Here is a 25,486-nt window from a genome sequence, read left to right as displayed (position 1 = left end):
ACACACACACACACACACACACACACACACACACACACGGACACGGACACGGACACAGACACATAGACATAGACATAGACATAGACATAGACACGGACACAGCAAGCAGCTGGCTATCTAAAGCCAGAAGGAAGCTCTTGGTCATGGACTTCCAGTCTGCTCCAGAACTGGTACAAAATAGAAACTGTTTCTTAAGCTCCAGTCTCCAGTGTTTTACTGTGGAGGCTAAGTTAGGCCAAGGCAGCTGAGAAAGGACGGAGCCCAACAGCAGAGGGACCCACATGGCTGTACCTCAGCCAGCAGCACCTCTGACTCTCTTCATTGTTGTCCTTTACTTGAAGGAACTCTGAAACTGTGGACACACTTCCAAAACCCAAATCTTCATATTGTTTAACATTGGCTGTCATTGGGAGCATCAAGAATGGAAACAGGGATGGGTGGGGTATGGGGGGGTTGTAAGAAAAAAAAAAAGAGGCCAATAACCATACAGCATATGGCAAGCCTTTGAGGAAGCGTGACCCCCACAAGCCCAGCTCCAGCAGGCTTGAATAGCATCGTCCATGCACCTGTCAGAGTGTACGTTACCCAAGGTCTCAGAGTTCCTGGCCTCTGTATGGTTTTGATAAGTGTTGCTTCCCCTGAGACCTATAAGAATTAGGTCTGATGGTGGTGGCCCTGAGGGGTGGTGTAGACTTTTAAGAGGTGGGGGGTCTATGGGAAGTCTTTAGGTCATTAGGCCTGTGCCACCAAAAGGAGTTAATTGTAGGACTCTGCTCTATTTCTTTCTCTCCCTCTCCTCTGGTTTAAAATGTGATCTCTCCGAGATGCCCCACTGTCCCCTCAACCCCCTGATTGGTTGAGTCACTGGATCTTGAATTTGACCTCCAGAACTATGAGCCAAAATGTACCTCTTTTTTACTTCAGGAGTACCCTGGGTCTTGTATTAAAGCAATGACAAAGGAAAGCTGATCGACAGAGCCCTCCTTGAGCAGGAAGCCAGTGTTGAGACTACAGTCAGCATTCCAAGATACAATCCACCCTAGGAAGCACAGAAGGTGACGGGCCATGTACATTCCTCCACAGAGAGGACCGCACTCGGCCAGGCCTGGTGCGAGCCTTCAGCCCTGGGGATATTAACAAGGAAATCTTGGCAGCCATAGCAATATTCAGGCCTTGTGAGGCCACTGTGTCTGTCACCCCATGGCCTGACCTGTGTGGCTTCTGTGTGCTCTGCCTTGTTTTCCTTCCAGTTGTGAGAGGATTCAATAACCCAAAGACATGATGAAAGCATGTCTATTCTATGAGGGGGAACTACCTTTGGAGACAGAACCCTCAGTCACTCGACTTTATTCTTGTAGGTCCCTTGGTTTTGTGGTTGCAACTGTATTTGAATCCCAGGCCTGTATTTCTGGATTGATATCACAATGCTGCAGTTGCCAGGTATGGCTCCAGCCACGTTCCTTTAGTCATCAAAATGCTTGTGAGCAAGGCGGTGGGTAAACCCCTCCGCATCCCTGGAAGTTCCCACTCACTCACCTACCTCGAATGTAAGCAAACGCAGCCAGAGAGTTGCTGACAATAATGCCATCTTTCCGCACAACCCTCGATCCGCTCGGGTTGAATTTTATACCTGCAATGTGCAAAGGCCATTGGTCAGAGCTGTGTGCCTGTCTTGAAAGTCCCACCAATGTTCTCCCAGGCCTGCCACAGGAATGAAAAGTCCCAGATGTCAAGCCATCGGGCTTCTGACTAAGCTCCAGGAGACTAGAACACCCAGTGCAGAGGCCTGAAGGTGAAGTGTCCCTGTGAATTCATGCATCTGAAGACTTGGTTCCCAGCTGGCAGTGTGTTTTTCACCAGAGGAAGGGAGTCAGGGAGGATGGGCCTTGAAGTTTGTAACCTGACACCACTTCCTATGTGTCCCCTGGTTCTTAACTGTTCTCTCAGTCTCGCCACCATCATGACCCATTTCCCTTCCTAAACCAGGAGCCAAAACAAATCCTTCCTTTCTGACGTTGCTTTTCTCAGGCATTTTGTCCCAGTGACAGGAAAAGTAGCTGATGCCAAAGCCATCCCTGAAAATATCAAATCATTAAAGGGATCTAAAACATTTCCAAGTCTCAATTCCAAATTAAGGTGTAGTTCATGTGCCCTCGTCCAGAACAGAGCCCACCATTCCATCTCAACAATGGCCTCCATCAACCTGAGTGAATAATCCCTCTATTTACCATGGAACTGCTGTCTGTTCTGTGGACCAGAGATATGACAGGCCTGGGGTTACGGAGGATGGTGTGTGAGGACCATCTGATCACACACACACACACACACACACACACACACACACACACACACACACAATGTGTGACTAGGCTGCTTTCAGATGCAAGGGACCAGGACCCTGGTGGACGCTCAGCAAGTGCTGATGGAGCAGTATTGCAGTTCAAGGAGCCCTGAGAATACCACACAGGGCAGATGCCTCTAAGAAAGATGCTGTTGGCTGAAGGTTACACTGAAGGATGACAGGGATCCTTCAAGACCAGGTGGGAGCCAAGTGAGAGATGGAGGGAGGCTGAGATGCAGAGCCTGGTAATGAGGGTGGGCGAGAACCAGAACGTCCTCACCCCGAGCTTTGGGTTAAGGGCTCTCATGTCTTGTGTTTTCTGCAGCAAGACGTACAAAGGGAAGCAAAGGGCAGAGCCAATCCTCTGTGTCAGGGAGGCCCACATAAGTGGGTTCACCCACAGACAGAAAGAATGCTTGGAAGAAATTGGAGTGTATACAGGGAGGCCCACATAAGTGGGTTCACCTACAGACAGAAAGAATGCTCGGAAGAAACTGGAATGTATACGGAGAGGCCCACATATGTGGATTCACCCACAGACAGAAAGAATGCTCACAAGAAATTGCAATGTATACGGATCTCTCCCTTGTCACTATATTTTAAACTATACAGTACAATGATAGTGTACATGGTATTGATATTGTGTTAAGGACTGTAAGCCCCCTAGAGATTAAAGCACACAGGAGGACTATGCGGGTTCTGTGCAAATACAGAGCACCTTTATTTACAGGGCTTGAACACCTGCTGATTGGACAGTGCGTGCAAAGTTTTAGACTCAATCCCTAAGATAGAGAGGGAACAGCTATCCTTTACTTTCATAAGGGTGTGTGCATTTGTGCATGTGTGTGTGTGTGTGTGTGTGTGTGTGTGTGTGTGTGTGTAAATAAAACAAAATAGCACAAGAAAACCCTTGATACCCAAAGTTAGCATCTTATGTAGTCTATGGTGTTTCTGCAGTTTCTATCAAGAACTTCACAGGCTGAATTTGTTCTATGTGCCATAAAAAAAAAAAAAATTCAGGCTGACAGGAAGGCTCAGTGGGTAAAGGCTGTTAAGCCTGATGACAGAGCTCACTCCCTGGATCCACAGAATAAAAGGAGAGAACTGGATCCTGTAAGCTGTCCTTTGACCCCCATGCTCACATGCGGCCATACCCATGTACAGTGTTTAAAAAAATAAAATCAGAAACCTATTCGTATAAGTTACGTGGGAAGTGGGGAAGAAAGGGCCTGGGAAGGGTCAGCTGGATCCGGCCCCAGCTTTGCAGCAAGCTCCTTGTATCACCAAGAACCCAAGTTGTTTCTGAGAAGATCTGATGTTCAAAGTGATTTTTAAAGTTTTTTCTTTTAGGAAAAAAAAAAGAGAGATGTAAGAGAATGGGGGTAACATTACTCTACTTGTGATTTTGATTCTTGTTTTTTGGACCAAAGCATTGGCTGCCTCACATCTGTAACCACCACCATGCCCTGTTGTATCAGCAGAGGTCCTGACACCTCTGTGCCCTCCTTCCACTTTGGTCTTCTGTGCCTGTTTGATTTCACTTCAAAGGAAATGCTGGGGAAGCCATCAAAATTACCGTATCCATCGTCTTTCTTCAGAGAAGGATTTAGGTTAGCAATGGCCGGATCAACTGCCGTGAGAATGTTCTTGGGAACTAAAAGCCAAAAAGAAGTATTTTAAAAACATAATATATTAAAAAAGACCTTTACATTTAATATATATTTAAGTTAAAATGTAGATAAAGATTTACAAAATACTTTTAAATGACTTATGGTCTATCACACACACACACACACACACACACACACACACACAGACACAGATGGCAATATGAGATCATCAATTGCCCAAGACAGGTGAACTTTTAGGTATATATTTGCACTATTGTTTTAAGGAGCTGGGGTTATAGAGATGGCGCAGAATGTCAGTTGCTGCAGAGGACCCAATTTTCTCCTAGCATTACATTGGGTAGCTTATAACTGTAAACTCAGCTCCAGGGGACCTACCTCTCTTTTCTGGTCTCTGCAGGCACCTATACACACATCCCTCTGCATAAACATATTTATTTTATGCACATATATTTAATATAAAAAATATTTTCTTTTAAAGGATCTTAAAACCGAGAAAGCTAGGGTAGCAGGGCTTCGACTTTCAAGCTAGCTTAGGCGACACAGCAAGACCCCATCTCAGACAAAGAGGAAATAAATAAACCAGAGCACACATGCCTAATGGAAAATGTGAGCAATAAAAAGACACAAGAATGAATCTCAAAACAACATGCTCCGTGGGAGAAGGCACTTACCAAACCCATCTATTGCATAATTCTATTTACAGGAACTGCCTAGGAAAGGTAAATCTAGAGACTGAAATTGATTGGGGAGAGGGGGCTGGAGAGCATGGGAAACTTTGGAAGGGGGGTCATGAAAAGGTGGGGGTGGTTTACACAGCTTTCAGTGTACTGAAGTCCACTGAGTCGTCTCACAGTGGGTGAGCTCAAGTTGAGAGAACCTTAGAAAGCTGTTCAGAGAGATCCCAGCATAGCTGAGAGACAGTGAAGCAAATGGACCAGTCAGGACCAGCTCCAACCCCAGCCCACTCCTGGTCTGTTCTCTTCTGCTTTCTCTCTGAATCCCCCATCTTGTCACTTCATGATAAACCCAGAGGAGCCAGCAATCAGGGCTCACATGGTTCACTAAATATAAGGAAGGATGGTTTGTGAGAGAAAGATCAGAGGTGCAAGGTCATCCTTGGCTATGTAAGGGGTTCAGGGCTAGCCTGAGCTACGAGAAAGAGAGGGAAAGGGAAAGAGAGAGACAGAGAGACAGAGAGAGACAGAGGAACAGAGAGTCAGGCAGGCACAGACACAAAGAGAGACAAAGAGAGGAGAGAGAAGGGAGGTGCAGTTACAAAGGTGAAGCACACTGTTGCCAACTGGGAGAAAAGAGAGGATGCCAAGTATTCTAGCTGCAGAAAATTGCTTATTTTTATTTTTGCCTCAACTCAGATGGTATCTGGGAGAAGTGGCAACAGGAAGACAAAGTGAAGCCAACACAAACGAGGCGAGATCCGCAGCACAGAGAGCCTGTAAGTCACCCAGCTACAAGAAAACCCCGCTTCCTTCTCTGGGTGCTTAACTAAATTCTTCTGGAAACATCCCAGGACCAACATGCAGAGAACAAACCATAAATTGTGAACCCCTTCTCCCCCAAATCCAGGAGACCCTGGCGCCTTTGTGCCCGTCAAGATGAGGGCAGCTTTCCGGAGAACCGCAGTAAAGGTGCTGGCGAGACACAGCACTGACCCCAGAACACAGCAGCACCAGGACAAATGCTTTCTAGCTCAATAACCTTTCGCTCATCCCTGGACTCCCAAGAATGCTCTCTCTGATTCCCTGGCAGAAGAAAAGCCGGGCTGTATTGTCTTTCATTGCCGGAAGTGGTATTTCTCCTTCCGGTCTCTCTCTAGGTTAATTCTCAAGATGTGCTGAGATGAGACTCCTTCCCTCCACAAATTTGAGAGGCTTTAGAGATTCAGAATTGTAGAGAGATGCTTGGAGCAGATGGGCATTCTGGGTTGAACTGTCAAACAACCCATCAGATCATGTAGCCATGAGACATTGGCCACCACAGTCGCCTGCACACATCTGCTGACTTGCTCATACGTAGCTTCCTGAAGACAAAAGCCAAGTGGAGCAGGGATTTCTCAAGGCACAGGAACAGCACGTGGAAGCCTGTCCTGTATTACATGCCTGCCGAGGGCGTGTAGATACAACAGATGTCACTAGCTCAGTGGGCTAGTCACTGAGGGCCTCTAAATGGTACCGGCGGGCTAAAAAGGATCCAAACAATACTTCTGTGAACTCACACGACACCAGTGCATTTCAGGGCTTCGTAAGAAGCAAGATAGAAATCGTTTGTTCTCGGGTGACCTCAGCATTGTCCCAGGATGCTTGTCCTATTCCTTCTCTCTCCATCCACTGCCAATCTGATTGCCTGATGTGCTCTCGAAACAAATTTGGCCAAAGAAAACCCCATTGCTATCTGATGTGAATGCCATAAACTAGGACAATGGAAAGAAAGAGTCTGGGATGTGCGAGGCAAGCCAGCAGTAACCAACTGAGCTGACCGGCTCTGTCAGTAGCACAGTAGGGCAGGCACCCTTAAGGGCAAGTGCCTATGTTACTGGACTTTCATACTGTACGTTCCATTGGTTTCAGCTGAAACCATTCTGGGAAAGAGATGCCATGTTTATCCAAAAATATTCTTGCCGGTCATTATCATCACTGTTCTTTTGAGATAAGGACTTCTATGTAGCCCAGGCCAGCTCTTGAATTCCTAGCAATCCTTCTGCCTCATCTGCCCAAGAGCTGGGATTGCAAGGGTACCCTGCTATGCCCTTTTCCTGTCTGACATAAACTGAGCATGCCCAGAGGAGTTCTCATCTACCGTTTTCTCTTTTAAATGTCTACCCCACGACTCTGAGCTGAACCTATGAATGTCCCAGCTATCTTTCCTGCTTGCTCTAGGAACCTAAACTGAGCATGCGCGGTATCGCGGACCTTCCCCCAAAGGTGCTTTCCTAGATGACTGTGTGTAGGCGCTGCAATAAACCTTTCTCCATTCTTCCCTCGCTTGGTCGTGCTTGTTGGCTGTGCCCTGCCCACTGTGTACGATTCAAAGTGTCACGCACTCCCGCACTCCCGTTTGGATAAGGCTACCATTTCCCTACCGGATATGTGTCCACAGAGCTGGTTGAGGGTTTATTCTTACCACATGCGTAGGCAACAGTGAGGTATTTTTTCACTCCTGGAAGACAGGGGCTTCCGAAGTGGTAATTATCGACCAGGACCTTACATCTCTGCTTCCCATAGCACCTCCTGGACAGGACTTGTAAAGCCGTGTAAGACAGGCAGTCTGGAAGGGAAGGGACAGCGAGAGCATCAGGCTAGTTTGCACTTGGCGCCACACAACTTAGAGAACTTGCTCTATACAAACACACGGGGCTGATCAAGCAGAGACTGTTTCTCTGCTGATCTATCTTACTGAATCACCCAAGATGCTCTGCGCCAGCTTAGCCATCAGTCCCTAGGGAGCCCTGAGTTCGGCTTAAGAGCCTGCTGGCACCATCTGGGAACTCCTATGCAGTCTTTGTCAAAGGACCTGCATGTTTGCCTCACACCGCGCTCTGCAGATAGGTAATTGGCTATGGATAGAGAGCAGATGAGATATGCAGAATACAGAATGAGGCTCCTATTCACTTCATGAGTGCTACAGGGTGCTTTGCTTAAGACTTCCTTCTACATGACACATGCTTCATGTGGAATCTGTCCCCCTTCCTCAACCTACTTCCTATTGTCTGGGCCACTGCAGGGCTAGGAAGTAACCGGTGGACAAGTGGAAGAATAAACTAGTGAATTCAAGGTCCTGCTTTCAGTATATGATCACAATCCCATCACTAGATTGGATGGATATGCTATGCAATGCTAATGATGCTCTCTGAGAAGTTCAAGAGCTGGAGGACTGAGATGGCTCAATAGTTGAAGAACTGCTCTTCCAGGGGATCTGAGTTGTCCCCAGCACCCACACAGAACAGCTCAGAGCTACCTGTAAATCTGGCTCCCAGGGATCTGGTGTCCTCTTCTGGCCTCCAGGGTAAACAATGCTAGTGCTAGGAGGAAGAGACACGTGAGTCCCTCATACTCACTGGCCAACCAGCCTTGCCTACTTAGTGAACCGGCCAGGGAGACCTTGTCTCAAGAAACAAGGTGGCTGGCATCTAAAGAGCAACACACAAGGTTGTCCTCTGGCCCAATTACACACATGCACACGTGTATTCTCTCTTACACACATGTATTATGTGCACCCGCACATACACACAAGCATATACATATACACATACATATAGTAGAAGAGGACCTGAAGGGGCTGCTGGCTCTCTCTCTCCTTGTGACATCCTGTGCAATGACAAAATGCAAGCCCTCAGATGCTGCTGGGAGGCCAGGGCAGTGCTCTTCGATGTCTCAACCCTAGCAACTTTGAGCTAAATAAATTCCTATTCTTTATGTTACTTTGTTTCTGTTCTTTTGTTCTAGCAACGGAAGACTGGCTACAGCTAAAATCATAGACTAACACAGCTGCCGTGGTTAAGATTCCACACAATATCAACCTCAGGGGGAACAGTAGTGACTAAAAGCATGACGTCAGGAAAGCCAGTGTCCTTGCAAAGCCTCAATTTCCCCACCTGGACAACAAATGTACTGGTCCATGGGCCAGTGTGTTTATCACCTGAAATCCTTCATGGATTTCAGTGTTGGCACCCAAGGGACCTGTTCACCATCAGTAGTGTCCTCCCACAACCTTTGTATAGAATTACTCCTCAGCTTGGCATGCCTGGGAAGTAGACAGGCCTAGAAAAAGTTCTTTCAGGCATCAAGGACGTGACCTTGATGGGGGTGTTGGACCCCGGTCTCTTCCTCTTCTTCCCTTTTTGATGTCGTGGTCATGATGTCACAGGATGGTGGCAGAGGCCATTGTGATTAGTAGGGAAAAGTAGAGTTTGTCACCCCCAACATACTTAGTACTTCCCAACAGGTTATGAATTAACATAGTTTTAAAATGGAAAAGTATAAGCAAACTTGTTTGATTTAAAAACAACATTTAAAAAAAAATAGCTAGTGCCTCACTCTGTAGCCCAGGTTAGCCTTGAACTTGTGGCAATCCTCCTGACTCAGTCCTCCTAAATCCTGAGGTTTTAAGGGTAAGTCCCCATGCTTGGTAACCTTCTTAACGTGTTCTGCTTACTCTACTGTTGAGACAAGGTTTCACTGTATATGGCAAGCTAGATTAGAACTGGTAATCCTCCTGCCTCAGCCTGGGTCACAAAATAAACTTCCAAAAATGTAAAGATAAAATCTGTGTTGAAATAGAAGCCAGTGTTTAAATGGCGCGAGTATTCAGGTATGTTTTTTAAAGAATGTAAAAGTTTCTGTAACATTATTCAAACTATTCTTGGGACAACTTAGCTTTTCCCAGACAATGTGGAACATTTGTTTGGGGAAAAACTCCAACCCTCTCAGTGTTTATCCATACTACTTTCTTGTTGCTTTGTGAGTTGTGTGCACAAAGTTTAGTAGGTAGATGAAAAACATTGCTCGGGAGCTGGAGAAATGGCTCAACAATTAAGAGTCTCCGCTGCTCTTCCAGAGGACCCAAGTTTGGTTGATCACACTGAGATCCTGACACCCTCTTCTGGTCTTCTTGGGTACTGCACACACATGGCATACACACACACACACACACACACACACACACACACACACACAATTTTTTTGATGTTGTTTTTTCTAAGCCACATTCACATGTATACACAAAAGGCTAGAACCAGCCCCCTTCCCTCTAACCTCCCCTCTCCAAATAGTAAAGTTCTCCACTCTCCAGAGAACATAAATGGATATGACTCTCCAGAGGGCACAGATGGATGTGACCCCTGAAGAAGCTGCCTGCACAAGGAAAACTGTACCTGTATGAACTTAAAAGTTTACTTTAGAAATCAGAGGTTTTAAATATATAAGTCTCATTGCTTCTTTTACAAATATACAAGAGTTCATATTTTAAAATATAGACAAAACAACACTGGAGAGAAAAATCTCTGGTAAATCCTGCTTGTCAGGAAGGGAACCCTCTTAGCCTGTTCATCTCTAAGGAGATCTTTCTGAGCCCCATGCTCACAATCCCAGCACCTGGGAGGTGGGGACAAGACGATCAGAAGTTTGTATCATTCCTAAGCTACAGGAGACCCCCTTCTCAAAACAAGAGAGGGAGCCGCAGAGCCAGATCAGCAGTTAAGAGCACTGATTGCTTTTTCAGAGAACCTGGTTGTGTTCCCAGCACCCACACAGTGGCCTTCAACTATCTGTAACTCTAGTTCCAGGAATCTAATGCCGCCTTCTGATTTCCACAGGTACCAAGCAAACATGTACATATACACAAGCAAAGCACTTGTGTACATAAACTAAAATACATAAATATAAAAAGATTAAAGAACTCTTTTGCCACTTTTCTCTATGTAAATATTTGTCCCCCTCAATGGTGTCACACATATGTAACTTTGTACATGGCTTTCCCCCTTTGTTAACATGTCTGGGAACATGCAAACATAAGCTTTATTTAATTTCAGATTTTTACTTTTAATTATGTGGATGTGTGAGGGTCAGTGTGTAGGTCTGTGCATGTAAACACTGGTGCCTGTGGAGGCCAGAGGTGTTGGCATGGTCCTGGGCCGGTGTATCAGGTGCTTGGGCATCTAGTTTGAGTCCTTACATGCTCTAACCTCTGAGCCCTCTCTCCAGCCTCAACAGCTTTGCTTTTGAAGACTGCCCTGATTTTCATCCTCTTGTAACACCCAAGGGAACATTCAGGGTTTTCCCATTTCTTACACAGTAAGCAATGTCATATTGAACCTGCTTAGAGCTAAATATCTGTAGGCAAATATGGGACTTTCCATAGGAATTCGTGGTCATAGATTGCCTTGTCAAAGATCCAAAGCATGAATGCTATGACACACTGACAGGCTATTATTTAGGGAAATGGTACCATTGTGTACTGCTGATGGAAATGAATGTTCTAGAAAGCATATGTTCTCTTAGAGAGATGAAGAAATAGATGCCTGAGCATTTGTGGGTAAAGAGTTGTTATTAGTGTTTTTGTGGGCCAGGGTTGCATTATGCTCTGGCTGGCTAAGGATGGCCTTGAACTTCTGCTCCTACTGCCTCCATCTCTCCAAGTACTGTCCCTATAGACATGCACCAACATGTCCAGTTTATACAATGCTGGGATCAAAGCCAGAGCATGGTGCATGCTAGGCAAGCTCACCTAAGTGAGATCCATCCTCAGTCCATCCTGAATAGTCTTTAAAACTGATAGACAAAATAAAACAACCACCTAGGTCTAAGCTGTGAGGACCACTGCTGACAGACTCTGAACATCCTCCGTGCTTTAGCAACAGAACTAACCCTTCCCCAAAGACTTTATCTCATCTCCAGAGACTTTCTCCTGGTCATGACCTCAGGAAGTAGCGCAGGTACTTCAGGTCTGACTCAGGGCTGGCTGTACCCTTATTGATGCTGAGCTCTGAGCCAGTCCCAGGAGTTTGTTGTTTCTTTAAAGCTGGTTATTTCCCACCCACGCGGGTTTTGCCTCTGTTGCTGCCAGGCTCCCTCCTCCCCAATACATGTGATAACAAGATATTCCACCATTTGAATTCTTACTTTTTGGCAATTGTTTTACACTAGGTCTGAAGTTAATCACTCTTGCAAGCCTGTGTTTATTTAGATAATTGGGCCGGCTGCTCTTAAGTGGCCCTGTCTTGGCAGTGGAGAGTTCCTGGCACCTTGATCTTGGCTATAAAGCCCAGGCCTGCCCACACTTGGCCTTGGGACAGCCTTAGCCAAGCCTTTGAGGCCCATTGTGTGGTTTTTCATTCTCTTATTAAGGAAGTAGCAGAATCCCTGGAGCCCACCCAGAAAATGTGACCATAGCAGGAAATGACACACCGAGGCGGATGGCACACCCTGGTGCCCAGTTCTTTGGGAAAGCTGTCCTCTTCTATCCCCACCCCTCCCCTTCCCCCAGCTCAAGTTAAAAGACTGCTTTGGCTGGTGCTCAGAGGGCCAGTGATTGCTCATTAAACTCACCCATTTCTTTCCCTTTCCCTTCTCCCAGATGAATTTTAGTGGTAACAGTCCAGGCTCACTTCAAGATCTTTCAGAAATGCCTCTGGCTGGGCCACCCTCAACACAGAGAACTCAGACCTCATTGTGTTCAACCCCACAAGACTGTAAGATGTCACTTTCCGTTGTCACTCATTAGCTGCAACCTCCTTTTTTGATATTCATTTGCTAGGGTAAAAGCAATGCACTCCCAGATACCACCCCCCCCCCCGCCACCCCAGAATCCTGCTTCTTGACAGTTGTGCAAGTTGGAAGTCCAAGACTGAGGAACCATCAGGGCTGGCTCCATGGAGTCTCTGGCTGGCTTTTCTGTCTTCATGTGGCTGTCACACTGCACATGCCTGTGTCCTGGCTTCCTCTTATTATAAAGGCATAAATCAGATTGTTCAGGGTCCACTTGAAAGACCCTGTGCCAACTTAACCTCCCTTCTAAAGGTCTTACCCAGAAGTAAAGGCCCTATTCTCAGGTTCTGGCAGGAAGGACTTCAATGTGTGAGTCTTAGTGGGGCATCCAAATAATACTCAAGCTTGCAGCCTTAGTTATTTCCAGGAACTTCTGTTCATGCACACCCTCTTCCCACATGCACCAAGCCTGGTCTACACAGTATGGCAGAGGTGAGGTGGCTGGCTTCTTGTTCTTTTACACACATTCCCAGAAGACGCCAGCTGGCACTTCATGAAAACATCCTGGGCCTATGAGGGGAAGAACTGAAGCCTGTTACCAATAAGCAGTGCCAACCTCCCCTCCATCAGTGCCAAGTTCCCCCTATCAGTTGACTGCCTTGGGATCACAGTCCTCCAACCAGAGACGTAACCTTGGGAGACCTCCCCGCACCCAAAGCAAGAAACTCCACTCTCAGCTGCCTCTGAATTCCTGCCCCACAGAGGGTGCAAGATGATACATGTTTTATCAAAGCCCATTAAAATGTAGAGTGTTTTATTACAGAGCAATAGGAAGTGAAGACGCAGGCTGATTTTTAGGAATGTGTGGCTGAAGTGGTAGATTTGGGACTGAGTGGTGGGCAAGACTTAGGAAGATCTTGCAGAGAATTATGGAGAAAATTAAAGGAGTTTGATGGAAAACTCAGATCCAGCGGGCTTATGCCCTGAAGGCAAGAGAGGCTCCAGTGTGGGCTACCCCAACTTAACTCTGGATGGATACAGTATGGTAGATGCCCTGCCTGACCCACTCCAGCCATTGATTTGGGGGTCAAGCAATACCCGGTTACCCTTCTCTATGCTATGCCAAATGAATACAACTATCTGTGTGCATGAAACAGATAGTCACGGGAAGTGTTGCCCTAGACAAAGCTGTGCTGTGCAGTCAACACTGACTACCTCAGCCCCTCCCTTCCCATGCTTGGCTCCATGTTACATGGTGTCTTCTCTGTGGTCCCAGAACACAGGTGTGGGCATGAGCATTATCACACCATTGTGCTCACTAAGAGAGTGTGTTCCATTGATAGCCAGGCACTGGGCATCCTTGGGGGTGCATATCACAGCACAATGGAATCACTCCTGTGTCTTCAAGTGTGGCACACACACATACTGAAATCTACCATGGGGGTAGGAAAGCCTCTCTTAGTCACCCAGTCAGCTCCTCTTAAAACCAGTCTACATATGACACAGGCAGAACCAAAGTGGTCAGCACTAATAAAACTCGGGGCTATTAATAATAGAGTTTTTAAAAGGAGATGTAAGTTGGGAGGTAGATAGGTTAGGAGGTGGATAGGTTGGGAGGTCCAGCTGGAGTTGAATGGAGGTGGTATGGGGTGGATAAGGATCAGAATGTACTGTATACAGGTATGAACATTTCAAATAATAAATAAAATGCTATTTAAAGAAGCCAGTAGGCAGCTCTATATAGTGTATGAGATTTACAGTAGGAAAACCATTCAAGGGTTAGTTACTCTCTGCTCTGCTAAAAGCTTAAGAAAATTATGAATTCAGCCAATCAGTCAATCAATCAATCAAGGGGAGGAAAGAGGGAGAAAGGTTAGAGACAATGTATACCAGTACAATGTACACTTTGTATATACATTGTATATACATCCATAATCCAAAGAAGGTGAACTAAAGACATATTATGGAAGCCTTCAGGAAAATCAAACATCATACAGCCAAAGTTGCAGGGCAGCCCAAAAGTTGTGCCTCACTATTTATATATACAAATTGGTAAACATGTGCTTGTATGAACACATTGGTAAGTTTACACATATAGGTCAGGAAGCACTCTGATGACATAAATAAGCCCCACCCACTTCTGATATAAAACATGTGGGAATTTATTCCAAAGAAATAAACCATAAAAAACTACCAGCACACACTCACCTTCAAAATGTATTCAGAAACTCAGAAACAACAAAACCCTCCCAATAGGGAGTCCTCTAAGCAAGATGGTAGACAGCATGGGTGCCTTCCTGGCCACATGGAAAAGAACCTTGCTATAAAGTTAAGGGAAAGGAGGCCAGAGAATAATTACAAAATTTATTCTTAGCCATCTGGACTTAGAAGAAATCCAGAAAAATAAATATCTTGTCATTTGATAATCAAAGTTGTAACTGAGTCTTATTATTATTTATCACTGTTTGATAATTGCTATTGTGTTTGTGCCAGAGACAATGGCGATGTTTTAGAAAGTCTGAGAAGTACCTTCCCCCAATCTTTGAATTCTGTAGCCATGCTGAGCTGCTGCAAAAGCCAGAATAGTGCTTGACACCCTACAAGCCTGACAGGCCATCTCATCCCCACCAAAGCATGGGCTCGCAGAGGAGTGAGCCGAATCTACAGCATGTGGCCCTGCCAGGCTTCAGCTCATATGCATAGGAAAATACACAAATCAATCTGGGAAGCCAGATGCTCTGGGGCACCAACTGCAGGGCTCCCCTTTACAGGACCCTGATGAGAACTAGCCCTCAGCTCTCCTGTGCTCATCCATCTGAGCCCACACCAGATCTAGGGTAAAGGCCAAATGTACCTTCCCCTTCTTCAAAGCCATGTGCCTGGGCTGTAGGAATGGCTGGGAACAGAGCAGAGATCACACATACACACTGGCAGCCTGTGGCCCGGATGTGGCCTTGTAGGCATGTTATCTTTGGCCTATTCTGTGTTTTAAAAGTTGGAACATTTCACATTTAAAAAAAAAAACAAAACTGGATTTCTAGCATATCAGGAGAGTTTAGAGGCTGGGAGAGTTTAGAGGCTGAGATAGCACAGAGCCCACATCCCAGCCTGCAACCCAGAGCCAAAAATGGGCACTGAGCCAGGCTTACAAGGGGCCCGGATTCATTCACCCACTGAAGGTTCACAGGATACCCATCCTGTGGCAGGTGACACTCTGGTTGCTGACACAGTCCCTGCAGAGCTCAGCATCTGGGAGGATGAGCCACCTACTCATTCCATGGAAGTTTTTACTATGAAGACAGAGTTGATAACAGCAAGGCTCTGTTCTGACAGATGGTAGGGAAACCTCACTGGTATCAGTCAAGGTGACTCCAAAGAAGTGTGACAGACCTGGCCACGTATGTTTTAGAGGTCATGAGGAAAGAGGATAGAGAGGAACAGGACCACAGCTGGCTTCTGGGTCTAGTTCCAATGGGCAGAGTACAGGATTTTACACAGTGGGAGTGTGGCCTGCTTAACCTAGGTGAAACCTTCCAGATGTTGCTCAGTAGAGAAAGGAGGGAACCCCATTGTCCAAATGAGAGATGCCCAGAGTGGGCTGGGAGCCGAGAGGCCAGACTGGACGTATGTGATCACCAGGGGAAATTGTAGCATCAGTGAGGAGTTGGATAGGCCATCTGGGGGACAGGAAATGTGTTTTGCCAATTGGGTGACAAGGTTTATTTATACAAAAGGGACAAACTGAGGAGTTTCTAGGGAGTATTTTCCAGGTGCATGTAGCAACCATGATGAACAGTACACCTGTCTGAAGAGCAAAGGTTTCTTAGCATCCAGCTTGTAAAAGAAATGCCTTCTAAGAGATTTATTTTTACTTTACGAATGCGAGTCAAAACAAGCGTATATATGAACACCGTTTTTAAACTCTGTATGTGTGTATGTGGCAGAGGGGTGAGATACATGCCTGAATAGATGCCAGAGGTCAGTCAACATTTGGTGTCTTTGTCTTCTGCTCTCTACCTTTATTTATTTATTTTTTTTGACAAACTATCTCTCTCTAAATCCAGATCTCATCATTTAGCTAGATTGGCTAGCTCCAAATGCCCAGGCACCCTCCTGAAAGCACTAGGCTTTCAGAGGTGCATCCCCGCACCTGACTTTTTCTAGTGAGATTGCCAGGGACCAGAACTCAGGTCCTCATACTTACATAACAAGCATTTTACCACCGAGCCTTCTCCCCAACTTTGTGTGCCTGGTTCTGCCCCAAGGGATGAGTACAGACTTAAGGTTTCCATGTTTGGTATTCAGGAGTCCTGACTTTCCTTTGAGACCTTCCCATTGTAGCACCAAGAGAAGAAAGGCTTTTAGGGGTCATTGGTGCAGCCACAAGCTTCATCTTCATTGCTGTGTATGCTGGGTACACTGTGCTGAAGAGCTTGGTGGGGGACAGGGTCAGCAGGTCACTTTGGCCAGAGCTTAAACTCTTTGTTCTCTCTCATATGCTAAACAAGGGCAAGATTTTCAAGCCCTAGATCTTCCATATCTGCCAGGTTACGGCTGGTGTTGCAGCTCTGGGCTGCCCTGAGGATTCCTCCAGCTCTTTGGGAAAACCTGGGATCTACCACTTCGCCTGGTTAGTTTCTCTTCCCAGGAAGTGTGCCTCCCATCCAGCTCCCGCTGAATACAGAGCATCCATCCAGTCGATCTGCCTACTTGGCTGAATATTTGTGTGCTCAAAAGGACGGCTGGGGCAGTTGCTTGTTGTGGATCTCTAAAACACACATTAGATTTAATAATCCTGAGAAACAGGGTGTCCTTCTCCCAGGTTAAGAAATGATGTTGAGCCACTGGGGGTAGCTGAGGGAGTGAAGGAGTCTGTCACCAAGTCTGATGACCAGAGTTTGATCCCTGGGACCTACATGGTAGGAGAAGGGAGTCAACTCCCACAGGTTGCTTCTTGACCATTGCACATGCAGAATTATACAATGAATAAACAAATGTAGAAAATGTTTTTAAAGAAATGGTGTGTAGAAAGAAGCTAGGGAGAATGCATAAAGGTACGAAGCCCACAGCGTCCTACATGTGAATCCTCTCTTGAACAGCAAAAAAGCTGAGAGGAAAAGCCCAAAAAGATCTTATTTTGCCATTAAGGATCCCTTGTCTGGCCACAGGATGCACATCACCCATGACATCCCTATAGGGAGGTTAAGAGAATGACAGAAACAATTCTAAATGAGCTGACTCTGCAGCCTGGGGACAACAGCAAGCCTAGGAATGGAAGGCTCCTACACAGCCCGGGCCATGGTCCCATTTCCTAACTCAGGAGACGTTGGGCTCTATTTGGCCCTGGTTTGGGCCTTTAGGACAAACCTGAGCCTGGCTTGAGTTTTGTAAACTGTCTCAGTCACTTCTGTACTGGAGTGACTCAGCACAACCTGCTTAAGCCTGCCTTTGCCTAGCTCCTGCTGACATAGAGTAACTGTAACTGTTGGTTCCTTTAGTCACCCCATTTCCTTCATCAACTTTCCCCTCCCCCTATGTCATCTCACCTCAGCAGAAAACTCCGTCTCCTCTCTCAGCCCTTTATAAAGAAAAGATTGATACAATAAAACAGTTCCTGCTTTGACAGAATCCCAGCTCGGGGTGGTTATTCTCCAGAGGCAGGAGATCTGAGCTGCAACACTCACCATCCTGCTCAGCCCCGAGAGGCTCGGCTGGACTGGGTTCTCTCCCTCTTGCCTGGTTCTGTCGGCAGAGAGCCTGCCCGGCAGAATTGGTGCCCTGTGTAAGGAGACACCCCACCTCCTGACGGAAGTTCGATGACTGGTAATCAATCGGTCGGTCTGCAGGTGAGTGTACCCCCATAAATTATGGTGCAGTACTTTTCCGGATAAAACCCTCCTCCCCTGAGTTCCTTTACTGTTCCTGTAGCAGGGCCCCTGGTACTCCAGTGGAGCCCTACCTTCGAGACTACCTTTCTCCAACCCCCCAACTGACTCCTTTCAGGTTTCCCTTCAGCAGCTGCCTTCAGTACCGCAGCCCTATGCGGGGGTGGAGGAATTCGCTTGGGAGATACTACCCACCTGTTTCAGGTCAATGTTAACCCTGGCAGCAGCATGGTATCCCTGGGAAGGCCAAGACCTTAAGGAACTAAAGAAAGCAGTGGCAGAGAATGGCCCTCATTCACCCTGGGTAGAGACCATCCTTGAGGGCTTTGTCCACCAGGCCCTCACCCCGAGAGACTGGAAGGAAATGGTCAAGGCTGCTCTCCCCTCACCCATGTTCCTTAAATGGATGACCTTTTACCAGGAGGAGTGCCGAGTGCAGGGAGAACAGAATCAACATTGTATCATTAAGGGAAGAGATGTTTCAATTCGACTGTTTGGACAGATCCCCAGTCTATAGTTACTCCCCTCAGGATGGTTGATGTTACCTGGCTACAAAGAAACAATGAACATACAGCCCTGGCCCTCGAAGGCTTCCTGGGTGAGATTGACTGTCATTTTGGTCCCCATAGATGGATGAGCTCATTTTCTAGGTTGGAGTGGATGCCTCCTAGACTCTTTTTATCTAAACCTGATCCTAATTCTCCCATGGTCTTTACTGATGGTGGGCGACTGGGATCCTCAGTGGTCGTCTATTTGGGGAAAATGATGAACCTGGACCTGTTAGTTCTAAGGTGTATGAGATAGAGGAGTCAGCCCAATTTAAAGAGCTCTTTGCTGTAGTGATGGCATTGGATTCCATCCCTGGTATGTTTAATTTGTTTTCAGATAGTTTATATGTGGTTAACTTATTGCCCAATTTGCCTGAAGCCCATATTAGGCTAGATTCTAATCCAATATCCCCTTTGATGATTCAAGCATGTACCCTCTTTAGACAAAGACAAAACCCCATTTATATTCAACATCTCAGAGGTCACCAAAATCTCCCAGGCTTTTTGTCAAAGGGAAACAGCCTGGCTGACTAGGCGGCATCTAGACTCCAATGTCACACTGTCTCGGAGGGAGGCCACCCACTTTCACCTCTTGACCCATGATAACTGGAGAGGCCTCCTTTATAGGTTCCCCCATATATCAGTCAAAGATCTTAAAAAGATTGTCCACACATTCAAGTCTTGCCAACCTCTCCTCCAGGTGCCTCCCCTCCAGACTTTGGGGAGCAACCCCGTGGATTTCGATCCAACCATTTATGGCAGGTAGATGTTACTTATCATTCTTTTGGAAAGCTTAAATATGTTTTTGTATCTGTTGATACCTTTTCCCATACCTGTTGGGCTTCTGCACATACTGGAGAGAAAGCCAAACATGCCATAAGTTATATGCTCCAATGTTTTACTATTCTTGGATTGCCTGATCCATGTGGGCTCCCATCCCATGATCCTTAGGTCCTCTTACCCCATATTCCCCATGGGTTTTCCTCATCTTTGGAGAAGAGCTGTGGTGCAGGGCAGACACCCCACTCAGCTTTCAGATGATGACAAGCCTGGGAGACTGGGGACTGACTGCCTGGTGGGGAGCCAGAGACTCCAGCCCAGCCCAAGGAGGGCCAACCCCACAGACTCCTCCTCTCTGTTTTTGGCGTGTGTGAAATCCAAATAAAATAGCTTTCTGAGAAAAAAACAAACAAAAAACAAAAAACAAAAACAAAACTGATAATGGCCCATGCTTTATAAGTCAAGCCTTTTTAGAGTTTTTAAGGATGTGGAAAATTACCCATTCAACAGGGATTCTATATAATCCCAGGGGACAAGCTATTGTAGAACGCTATAACCAAGTCCTTAAGACTCAATTACAAAAACAAAAGGGGGAGTCTCTACCCCCACACGATCAACTGAAAAAGGCACTATTTACCATGAATATTTTGAACTTTTCTAAAGAGGATCCACATCTGTCCCCATTTCAAAAACATTGGTCTTCATAAGTTTCCTACAGCTCCATTTGGATCAGGTCGAGAGACCCACTGACCAGAGCTTGGAGAGGGCCAGACCCGCTCTTGACAGCTAGAAGAGGGTTTGGCTGCGTGTTCCCCCCAAATGAGAAAAGACCAATCTGGATACCGGCCAGAGACATAAAATACTTGCCCAACAGGGGGATGATGATATGTCCAGGGACATTTCCAGCCCTGAGAGCCCTCCTTCTGCTTCCTTCACAGAGTCATTAAGAAAAAAGAATGAAGATCCCCCTGTCATCGACAATGAAGATCCTGCAAAAGATTGATGGGGGGATTCAATGATCCAGGAAGACTTAGAGAAGAGGAAGAGAGAGTTTCAAGACAACCCACTGTGGACTAGCTTCTATGGCTTCCTGTCCTATCTACTTCCCCTCCCTGGTCCCTTCTTCCTTCTCTTTCTCCCTCTCACAGTGGGGCCATGTTTCCTTAATACACAATTCATCCAACAGTGTATAAAGGCAATCAGGCTTCATCAGGTCCAGGCTCATTATCAAAGGCTGGCTTCCCGAGAGCCAAGATTAACATACAATTGGCCCTCAGAATATGAGCGACCCTCCCCAGCTCTCCATTAGACCAATGATGGGTAAGATCTCAGATGTGCTGGGATAACCTAAGGCAGGTCGTGGAGCATGCCCCTTGAGCCAGAGTTACACATGGTATTCAAAGACGGGTAAGATCCCCATGTGGGGGACAACCTAAGACAGAAGCCATGTAACCTGCTCATTACAAAAACAAAAGGGGGAGATGTTGGGCTCTATTTGGCCCTGGTTTGGGCCTTGAGGACAAACCTGAGCCTGGCTCGAGTTTTGTAAACTGTCTCAGTCATTTCCATACTGGAGTGACTCAGCACAACCTGCTTAAGCCTGCCTTTGCCTAGCTCCTGCTGACATAGAGTAACTTTGTTGGCTCTGTTAGTCACCCCATTTCCTTCATCAACTTTCCCCTCCCCCTATGTCATCTCACCTCAGCAGAAAACTCTGCCTCCTCTCTCAGCCCTTTATAAAGAAAGGATTGATGCATTAAAACGAGTTCCTGCTTTGACAGACTCCTGGCTTGGGGTGGTTATTCTCCGGAGGCAGGAGATCCGAGCCGCGACACTCACCATCCCGCTCAACCCCGAGAGGCTCAGCTGGACCAGGTTCTCTCCCTCTTGCCTGGTTCTGTCGGCAGAGAGCCTGCCCAGCAAGGAGACATGGAGACACTGAAGAGAGAAACTCCCACAGCTCCTCTCAAAACATTCAAAGTGATTTGAGAGAGAGGGTTGAATTGGTCATTTATGGGTCACTTGGGGAATGGAGCATTCAGTGGAGCCATTAACCAACATTCAGGACTGGCTCTTACAGGTGCCTTTTGACCCACTTGGGAATGACACAGGTGACACAGAAGACTGGCTCCCTATCTAGAAAAAAACAGCTGAGCACTGGTGCCTTTGGGGCCTGCCAGGCAGGGCTGCCCTGTGACAGATGTCCATCATTCTTGAGGGTAAAGCATATGGGCCAGTGAAATGGCTCAGCTGGTAAAGGTTCTTACTGCCAAGCCTGACAACCTGAGCATAGTTCCTGGGGCCCACATAGTATGTAGAGAACCAACTGCTATGAGTTACTTGATGAAATCCATATGTTAACTCTGGCACATGCAAATAGCCCTTCCCATATAATTAGACAAAATAAGAGAAGGGGGGGGGTTCTCAGGATGTTGCATATGTGCCTCTGTTACTACAATTTTTGGTTACTATAATGAGCTACTCGAGGCTGTGCAACTTTAAAGAAAAGAGGTTTATTTTGATCACAGTTCTGGTCCAAGGTCAAGGGTCCAAGCCATTATAGCCTTTTTTTTTTTCGGTTTTTCGAGACAGGGTTTCTCTGTGTAGCCCTAGCTGTCCTGGAACTCACGCTGTAGACCAGGCTAGCCTCGAACTCAGAAATTCATCTGCCTCTGCCTCACAAGTGCTGGGATTAAAGGCATGCGCCACCACCGCCCGGCCATTATAGCCTTCTTAATGGCAGGAAGAAGCATGGGGCTTCACAGAGCTTCACACACAAGTGTGTGCCTCTTCTGATCTCTTCTTCCTCTTCCACAGCCACCAGCACTGAATCACATGATCTTTCTAGTCCGATGACTCTACCTGACCCTGAACACTGCCCAAAGGTCCCACTTCTAAATATTGTTGGGAGGTTCAGTTCCTTCCTTCTTGGTATATTCCAGTGAGGGAATTTCAGCCTGAGCCCTTGGGGAACTCAGATACCACAGGAGCCTTCCCTGTCCACCTCACGGTGCAAAATACTGAATTTCTGTCCACAAGAGTCCTACAACCTCAGCTTAGTCTGACATTCATTTAAAAGCCCCAAGGCTCAGCCGGAGATTCAAGCTGACTCTTTGCAGTTGTAAACCTGTACAATCAGAACAAGTTCCATTTCCAAGATCCAAGGGTGAAACAGGGGTAGTGTTCCTGTTCCAAAGGAAAGAATGAGAAAGTGGGAAAGAATATTCAGCCCAAAGCAAGACTGAAATCCTGCAGGGCAAACGCTAATCCCTAACGTGCCAAGACCAGCCTCTCTCACACACTGTGAGGGGAGGATCCTAAGCCTTGCCATGGCTTCCTGACCACAGGACTGCTCTCCTGCAGCCTTCCTCACTGAGGGCTGCCCGTGCCCACAGCTATACCTTTCTCAGATGGACACAACCCTGGCTCTGAGGAAGGAGAGGGAGAGAAGAACTGAATGAGACCTGGGAGGCCTATGCAAAGGAGGAAAAGGCCGGGTATGAGAAAAACTTGTGAGCTAAGGCCAGAGGAGACCTGCTAGAACTGCCTACAGGCACTCCAGGGAGTCTGAGATGAACTGTGGCTTTTTATAAGCTACCCTTAGCAGACAGTATGTGATAAAGTCTGCACAATGGAAATTAACAGAGCCCTCAATTGTGAGATGTAAAAGTCCACATGACTTGTAAGGCTCCTTCTGGCTTCCTCTCTTGTGAATGCATTTTTTTTGTTGTTGTTGATTTTTGTTTTTTGTTTTTGGTTTTGTTCTTGTTTTTTTGGGAGATAGGGTTTCTCTGTGTAGCCCTGGCTGGCCTTGAACTCACAGAGACCTGTCTGCTTTTGCCTCCCACATGCTGGGATCAAGGGTATGCACCACCACTGCTCAGTTAGAATGCATTCTTAATAAATTCCTTCACTTTGCTTGCTTCTAACCATATCCAATGACTTGTTCCAAACATGAGAAGCTAGGAGCCCCAGCAGGTGCCCACCAAACTCTTGCACCACCAATATCAGCTACTTTATATTGTCCCACCTGGAGGCTTCCCACAGGGTTCCCAACCAGGTTCCAACAGGCGTTCCACGTGTGCCAGGCTTCCTTTGAAACCTTAGGGGAAGCCACCATGGTGCCACAACTGCACACCTGAAATTCCAGCCTGGCCTGGATGCCAAGGACCAGCACCCAGGAGCTGCACATGGGTCTGTTTGACTCCAGGCCTTTTTCCACTTGTTCTGACAGCAGCAATTGGTTGGCTCCTGTCCACATGAATCTCTCCAGCAAATGTTTTTCCAACCACGCCTTTATAGCTTGTTCTTTGGTCCCTCCTTGGCTGGACTGAGAGTTTTTCAAATCTCTATCTTTGGTCCTGAGTTTTACTATAAATCTAACTAAAAGCCGCCAACAATGGCCACACAGCAACAAGAATCTTGGTTGCTCTGAAATCTCATTTACCCAGTAAGCAAACGATCATCCTTACATGTGGACTTCCACAGGGCTTTAGGGTGTGAACCCCATGTAGCAGGGATCTTTGCTATTTCATATACGAAAAAACCTCCTTCCTGTTCTCTAGGAGGCTCCCCATTTTCATCTAAGACTACTTTGCCAGTCTCTTCTGAACCATCCCCAGAACAGGCCAGCGGTATTTGCCTTATATCAATATAAACTTCCCCAGCTCATTTCTCCAGACTCTTCAGACCCCTGCCCATCATCCACATCCTCAGATATTAGATACAGGAATAACCCCATATACCTCCAATGCGAATTTTCTGCATTAGTTTTCTGGGTTTTATTTTGTTGTAACAAAATACCCGAACTGAGTGACATTGTAAAGAAAAAAAGGATTATTTTGGCTCACAGCTCCAGTCCGAGGGCAGGAGCTCATATCTGATGATGATCTTGCTGGCAGTTTCTAGGCACCACAGGGTACCACATAGCAAGAGACAGGAATGTCTCCTCTGTTCTCACCTCTTTTCATAAAGGATGCTGGGGGCTCCACACTGATAACCTGATCTGCCTCTAATCACTTCCAAAATTCAGACCTCCAAATGCCTCTGTAACATTACATTTCTAGCATTTTAATAGGGAATTTTTTTTTTTCCCATCAGGGATTAGATTTTGGCAGGTGATCCTTGGAAGACATGCACACTACATCCAAACATCATGAGGCCTTCAAGGTGTGTGCTCCTGGTGACAATACAGTATGCTATATATTTATATCATATATTATAGGTGTAAATTTATAGAAGGTATTTTAAACAATCTTTTGACATTGGGACATGGCATTGATGTTCACAAATGTATTGGGCCCTTTTCACATCTATGTTAGGATGTGTGTGGCTGATGGGCAGCAAGGTGTACACTCCTAGAAACAAAGGAAATATACCTGCACCTGTTTACTAGAGGAACTTTCCCCCTGGTTGTTCCCCATGTGTGCTTGGGCTAACCCGCAACTGCAGAACTCGTGCACATGGAGAGCCAGCTGTATCCGCCCTTCCTCTTCTTTTTACTTATGGCCTCCTTCTGCAGAGCTGGAAGGCCACTCTGTGACAGGGGTAGATGATTGGCTGATGAGTTCCCAGTGCCTAGAGCAGTCCCTGCATCCAGCAGGTGCTCACTATTTTCTCCGTGTAGCATTACCAAAGCACTAAGAGATTCAGGACTATGGGACAGAAAGGCCCCTATAGCACCGTGACTTCCCCTCTCATGCAGGCACAAGGCACATTTTACTGCTGTCCCAGGACCACAATCCACTCAGACAACCTAGTTACAGCCAAATAAAATCACCCACCAAAGGGGGGCAGCAGCTCAGCACCGGAGGAGCAGATGTCTCTTTGCTGGGTCCTCCGGCCATATGCAGCGGAGTAGATGTTGAGGAACTTGGACTCATGGCAGTGCAGCTTCAGCTCCTGGTCTTCACACACTGTCTTGTTTTTCAACTCATCTGGAGAGGAAGCAGAAACCGGTGACAGATTAGCCTTGCTGAGAAGGAATGCCTGCGGACTCAACCGGAGCATGCCTATGTCTCAGCACTGGGGAGGTGCCTGCAGGAGAACAGGAGGATATATGAGACTCTGCTTTTTTTTGGGG

At 46.6% G+C, this 25,486-nt stretch overlaps 1 protein-coding gene across 3 annotated transcripts in view; it reads right to left on the bottom strand.

Annotated features, from left to right (window-relative positions):
* The window catches only part of Eva1c (eva-1 homolog C), an 84,111-nt gene that overhangs the window by 4,776 nt on the left and 53,849 nt on the right, over nucleotides 1-25,486 (bottom strand). For 2 of the 3 annotated variants that reach the window (XM_031364365.1, XM_031364367.1), the window contains 4 exons: nucleotides 25,188-25,340; nucleotides 7,111-7,254; nucleotides 3,918-3,995; nucleotides 1,541-1,630 (listed from right to left, as the gene is read on the bottom strand). In XM_031364365.1, the coding sequence (XP_031220225.1) occupies nucleotides 1,541-1,630; nucleotides 3,918-3,995; nucleotides 7,111-7,254; nucleotides 25,188-25,340 (465 nt within the window). The remainder of the gene's footprint in view (nucleotides 1-1,540; nucleotides 1,631-3,917; nucleotides 3,996-7,110; nucleotides 7,255-25,187; nucleotides 25,341-25,486) is intronic. The other variant, XM_031364366.1, reaches the window with a different exon arrangement.

This window comes from Mastomys coucha, unplaced genomic scaffold, assembly GCF_008632895.1.
Source record: "Mastomys coucha isolate ucsf_1 unplaced genomic scaffold, UCSF_Mcou_1 pScaffold12, whole genome shotgun sequence".
Lineage (NCBI taxonomy): Eukaryota > Metazoa > Chordata > Mammalia > Rodentia > Muridae > Mastomys > Mastomys coucha.
Note: the sequence above shows the minus strand (reverse complement) of the source record. Positions and strands in the feature narration are given on the sequence as shown.